The 6398-nt window shown below is 43.5% G+C and overlaps 1 protein-coding gene across 1 annotated transcript; it reads right to left on the bottom strand.

Moving 5' to 3' along the window:
- Window positions 1–2584: 2584 nt before the first annotated feature.
- On the bottom strand, window positions 2585–3460 carry LOC128627097 (olfactory receptor 2V2-like). The gene has a single exon (XM_053663352.1). It carries the CDS (start codon window positions 3458–3460, stop codon window positions 2585–2587), a length of 876 nt encoding a protein of 291 aa, XP_053519327.1.
- Window positions 3461–6398: the final 2938 nt, after the last annotated feature.

Below are 6398 nucleotides of genomic sequence, written 5' to 3'. Positions count from 1 at the left end.
GCGGTGGTTGGCGCATCCCAGGCGTGGGGTGGCAACGGGCAGACTCAGTGAGGGTGCAAGGTGGCTGGCTGACCATGGTGACACATTTGCATACAGATAAACCAAGTGAAGGAGTGAGCAGTGAGACAGACTGCCCAGGCTAGGGCCCCAGCGATGGGAATTAGAGCCTGAAAGCATCAATTGGAAAGACTTTCGGGGTCAAGGTGCCAGGAGAAGCTCCCAGGCTCACAGAGTATGTTGGAGAGACCCACAGGGTCCTGGAAGGTGCACAAGCCCACACACCTGTGAACCAGCACCAGAAGGGCCCAATTTGCTTGTGGGAAGTAGCAGAGGGGACAAAAATCTGAGAGAGAGCAGAACAAATGCGATTATCCTTCTCTGACCCACCCCCCCCACATACAGCATCACAACCCAGTGACCTGGGTTGCTCTGCTCTAGTGAACACCTAAGGCTCCGCCTCTCATACATAACAGGCAAGAACAGACCAAAACATTATGGCTCAAGAACAGCTCAAAGCCCCAGAGCCAATAAATCTAAGTGACCAAGAGATAGCTAACCTTTCAGATGCACAGTTCAAACCACTTGGTGATAAGGATGCTCATAGAACTGGTTGATTTTAGTCACAAATTAGAGGAACAAGTGAAGGCTAAACTAATTGAAATGAAGGGAAATACACAGAAAACCAATAGTGATGAAAACAAAACTGGGACTCAAATCAATGGAGTGGACCAGAAGGAACCAAAAAATGACCAAACAGAAAAGAATGAAGAAACAAGAATTCAAAAAAATGAGGAAAGGCTTAGGAACCTCCAGAACATCTTTAAATGTTCTAACGTTTGAATTATAGGGGTACCAGAAGGGAGAAAGGCACAGCCACCAGTGGAAAACTTATTTGAACAAATAATAAAGGAGAATTTCCCCAATCTGGCAAAGGAAATAGACTTCCAGGAAATCCAGGAAGCTCAGAGAGTCCCAAAGAAGTTGGACCCAAGAAGAAACACACCAAGGCACATCATCATTACATTAGCCAAGATTAAAATGAAAGAGAGAATCCTAGAAGCAGCAAGAGATAAGGGGACAGTCACCTACAAAGGAGCTCCCATCACACTGTCGGCTGATTTCTCAAAAGAGACCTTACAGGCAAGAAGGGGCTGGAAAGAGGTATTCCAAGTCATGAAATCCAAAGACCTACATCCAAGGTTGCTCTATCCAGCAAAGCTTTCATTTAGAATAGAAAGGCAGATAAAATGCTTCTCAGATAAGATCAAGTTCAAGGAGTTCATCATCACCAAGCCCGTATTATATGAAATGTTAAAGGGACTTACCTAAGAAAAAGAAGATAAAAAAGATGAACAGTGAAAGGACAGCAAACTCACAGTTATTAACAATCACACCTAAAACAAAAGCAAACTAAGAGGACAGCTAGATCAGGAGCAGTACCCTAGAAATGAAGATCACATGGAGGGTTAGCAACAGGGGAGTGGGAGGAGAAGAAAGGAGGAGAAAGTACATAGAATAAGTAGCATAGACAGTAGGTAGAAAATAGACAGGGGGAAGAGCTATAGTATGGGAAATATAGAATCTAAAGAACTTGTGACACATGAACATAAACTAAAGGGGGGTAATAATGGGGGAGCGGGTGTACAGGGTAAAGGGGAATGAAGAGGGGGGAATGAAACAACTGTAATGACATAATCAATAAAATATATTTTTAAAAATAAAATAAAAATGTTCTGTATATTTTATCTCATTTGATGCTTCCTCTTGCATTCATTTAACAAGGTTTTCACTAAGCAACTTATAAGGCACAGGGCTAGGAAGCTCAGAGAGTCCCAAAGAAGTTGGACCCAAGAAGAAACACACCAAGGCACATCATCATTACATTAGCCAAGATTAAAATGAAAGAGAGAATCCTAGAAGCAGCAAGAGCTAAGGGGACAGTCACCTACAAAGGAGCTCCCATCAGACTGTCAGCACCTTATAAGGTGCTGATTATGCAAATAAAAAGGCACTACCCCTGCAGAGGTAACTTTTAAATAGTAGGGACATATTTTTATTTCATAGAAGAAGCCTTATAAAGTGTTCATTGAGTCAGAGGAGAAAGCTAGGACTTACTCAGTAGGAATTATAAAGATAATTTCTGCCATCTAGAATTCAGATACTCATGATTATTATGCTGAATCATCAATTAACAAGTTTCTAAAAAGACCAAGATAGTACCCCCCACTTCATAAACACTTAGTAAGATAGTCACAGAAAAGAACAGTGAAGACATAGAGTGAGTTCACTTCAAGAACTCTATAAATGGGATCCATGACAATAGCAATGCATTGCTTCTCCATGAGCCTTCAGAGTTCCATGTAGTGATCCCTAGAAGAGTCCCTGTGAGGCAGGGCAGGTGTCATTATTCCTGTTTATTGATAAGGAAGCAGACACTAATAAACAGTGAGTGACTTGCCAATGTCCTGTAATCAAGATGTGGTGACACCAGGTGCGGGATGCCCTGGTCATTCAGTGTTGACTGCCACTCCTGCAACAGTCTAGCCCCTTCCTCAGGGCCCCCATCACATCCCGGTTCCTTAAGCTATAAATGAGGGGGGTTGAGCATAGGGGTAATGACTGTGTAGAAGATAGAGATCACCTTGTCATGGCTGGGGGTCCGGTAGCGCCTAGGCCTCAGGTAGATGAACATGGCTGCCCCATAGAAGAGGGAGACAGCTGTCATGTGGGAGGAACAAGTGGCCAGAGCCCTTTTACCAGTCTGAGCAGAGCGCATGTGGAACACAGCCCCCAGAATGCGAACATAGGAGGCCACGATGATGGAGAAGGGAAAAAGCAGCATGAACACACAGCAAACAAATACCACATTCTCAAAAAGGGTTGTATCTACACAGGCGAGCTTCAACACAGATAGCATTTCACAGAAGAAGTGATCCACAACCCTGGAGCCACAGTAGGGGAAGGTCATCACTACCACCATCTGGATCAAACCATCTAGTAGCCCAAAGGCCCAGGAACTCCCAGCAATCTGGAGACAGACCCTCTGACTCATGCGGGTGGAATAGTGCAGTGGGTGGCTAATAGCTACATAGCGGTCATAAGCCATGAGCCCCAGCAAAAGCCCCTCTGATCCAACAAGAGAGACTAAAAGGCCAACTTGCATGCCACAGCCAACAAAGGAGATGATCTTCCTACCAGACAGGAAGCTGGCTGCCATCTTTGGCACAATGGTACAGACCAACATGAGATCCATGAGGGAGAGCTGACTGAGGAAGAAGTACATGGGTGTGTGAAGTCGAGGATCTATGCTGATGAGGGCCAGGAGGAGGATGTTTCCACAAAGGGCCACTGAGAACACCACCATGACCACAGAGAAGAGAGCCAGGTCAGCTGGGCTGTGGGAAAAGATGCCCAAGAGGATGAAGCCATCTGTGCAGGACTCATTCAACCACATCTCCATGGCTCAGTGGTTATTCCTGGTCGCCTGAGAATATGAACATAAATATTGGATTGAGTTGCACTTCTAATTTTTAAAGAGATTTTATGTATTTATTTTAGAGAAGCAGAAGGGAGACAGAAAGAGAGGGAGAGAAACATCAATGTGAGAGAGAAGCATAGATCAGTTGCCTCTTTAACATGCCCTGACAAGGGACTGAACCCAAACCCACACATGTGCGCTGACTGGGAATCGAACCAGCAACCTTTCCCTTTGTGGGACAAAGCTCCACGCAACTGAGCCACACTGGTCATGGCTTGACTGTCATTTCTCATTGACTTCTGCTTGTACACCTTCAGCCAGCTGTTTGGTTTGTCACTCCTGAGGCCTCAACAACATATGCTCTGGGACATGAAGAGGATTCTACTTCATAGCTCTGTGATTCAGCAGTAGGAGCCCTGGTAGTTTGTAGACCAATCCATGTATCTTTATTGGTGAATATGCTTACCAAGAAGAGTAGAAACCGAGTTATTTTATGTGATAAGGCCTTTCCGCCTTATATGTCTTGGCTTTACCTTATGATATTGAGTTTTTTATGATACCACACAGACTTGATGAATGACCTCTGACAGGGCTGGAGAGTTCAGTCAAGAGACCACTTATGCCCTGGCTGGTGTAGCTCAGTGGATTGAGCTCAGGCCTGCGAACCAAAGGATCGAGGTTCGATTCCCAGTCAGGGCACATGCCTGGGTTGCAGGCCAGTTCCCAGCGGGGGGGGCACAAGAGGCAACCATACATTGATATTTCTCTCCCTCTCTCCTTCCCTTCCCCTCTAAAGATAAATAAATTCTTTAAAAAAATACCTTTAAAAGAAAAAAAGGGAAACCACTTATGTGTGTTATAGAAAGGGAAAGGAAGAAAATGAAGCATGAGCTGCTACTTAGCGTGCACATTTCTCTATGTTCTGGGAGTTTTATCTGGCCAGCCACTCTGTTATGTTTATTAGGTAGATAAAGAAGTGCTCTCTATTGCCTCCCACGAGAAGGAACAGTTACAATTGAATGTCAGTGCTGTTACTTATGTTAGGGTTGACAAAAAAGATGCAGGGTTAATAGGGAGAAGCAATGATTTGGCATCCAATCCTCAAGAGTAATGGGGTCTTCAATTATATGGCTACTTTTAAAATAGCACCAGGACACAGCAGGCCCTCTGTGCCTTCCACTCCTCTGACTCAGACAGCTCTGGCAAGCAAGGCTCATCGGCTAGTTCCTGATGCACCGACAGAGCCACCCATTAACGACAACTTCTGCTCAAAACCTAACCCTCTGGAGTACACGTGCCTCATTTAGGAAAAAAAATCAGTGATTGAATCAGATATATTTATGTGACTATGGGCATTTGTGGCTGTAGAATCTTTGACCATAATGTCATTTGTAATGGAAAATATCTTGTAAGCTTGAAAAAAAACTATAGTTTTTATTTTCTAAAACAAACAAGCAAACAAACAAAAAAACCCAGGACACAGACTCAGTAGATGTTGGCTGATAAACACATACAAGTAATACCTGCTTACTGAGTTATCTTTAATAGAAACAAAAGAGCCTTTTTTTTAATCCAAGGACATGCCAACTGATTTTAGAGACAGAGAAAAGGGGGAGAGGGGAGAGAGAAAGAAACATCAGTGCAAGTGAGAAAAATCAATCAATTGCCTCCTTCACATGCTCCAACTGGGACTAAACCCACAACCTAGGTATGTGCCCTGACTGGTAATCAAATCTGTGACCTTTTGGTCCATGAGACAATGCTCCACACCAGCCAGGGCCAAAGAGCCTTCTTCTTTTTTTTTTTTTTTAAGACTTTATTTTTCTAGAGGAAAAGGGAAAGGGAAGGAGAATGAGAGGGAGAGAAACATCAATGTGTGGTTGCCTCTCATGCATCCCACTTTGGGGACCTGGCCTGCAACCCAGGCATGTGCCCTGACTAGGAATCAAACCAGCGATCCTTTGGTTTGCAGCCCACACTCAATCCACTGAGCTATACCAGCCAGGACCCAAAGAGCCTTCTTTATAAAAATTTTTCTGATATCTTCCTTCTGACTTACTAATGAAACATTTATTATTTGTCTTATATATTTTTCAATTAACTTACGTGGACCATGCCCATGAAAAGTGTTTCTCTTGATTTGGGTCAAGAATTTTTTCTCAATATGTTATATGAAACGAAACCAGAGCGTGATTTCACAGATAAGAAAGACATCTTTTTGCAAGTTGCCTAGAAAACAACAAATCAAAGATGTGAAGTTTGTCAGCCTATTTCTCATCTGCTGAGAAGAGGCAAGGCTCTCTGCCTGACCTAGTGCCAAGCAAAATTCAATTGGTTGAAATAGCCCTGGCTGGTGTAGCTCAGTGGATTGAGTGCCAGCCTGTGAACCAAAGGGTCACTGGTTTGATTTCCAGTCAGGGCACATGCCTGGGTTGTGGGCTAGGTCCCCAGTGCAGGGGTGTGTGAGAGGCAACTGCACATCGAGTTTCTCTGTCTCTCTCCCTCCCTCCCCCTCTCTCTAAAAATACATAAAATCTTTTAAAAATAAAATAATATGACTTTCACATCTATTTTTAATTTGACCTTATAGTCAACCATACAGAAGGTACAGCAAGATTATTAAATAGACCATCTTTTACAGATGAGGAAATTGAGGAGTTGGCTGCATTGTCTGAAGCTACATGGCTAGTAAATGTGGGACCAAGACTTGAGAAGGGGCTTTTGGAATTTAAGCTCTGAACACTTTAAGTTGTATCAGATTGTTGCAGGGCAAAAAAATATCCTTAGAAGGGCAAGCTATCTTATTTTGAAGAAATTCTTAGTAAAGTGTTTCCAGTTCCCTTTTTTCTGATTCTTGGCTTGCCCAGCAGCCTTCTGATCTGTAATATGGACTCTTAAAAACTGGAGACCTTTTTGCTGA

This window comes from Artibeus jamaicensis, unplaced genomic scaffold (genome assembly GCF_021234435.1).
Source record: "Artibeus jamaicensis isolate MK-2021 breed Jamaican fruit bat unplaced genomic scaffold, CSHL_Jam_final contig_1085, whole genome shotgun sequence".
Taxonomy (NCBI): domain Eukaryota; kingdom Metazoa; phylum Chordata; class Mammalia; order Chiroptera; family Phyllostomidae; genus Artibeus; species Artibeus jamaicensis.
Note: the sequence above shows the minus strand (reverse complement) of the source record. Positions and strands in the feature narration are given on the sequence as shown.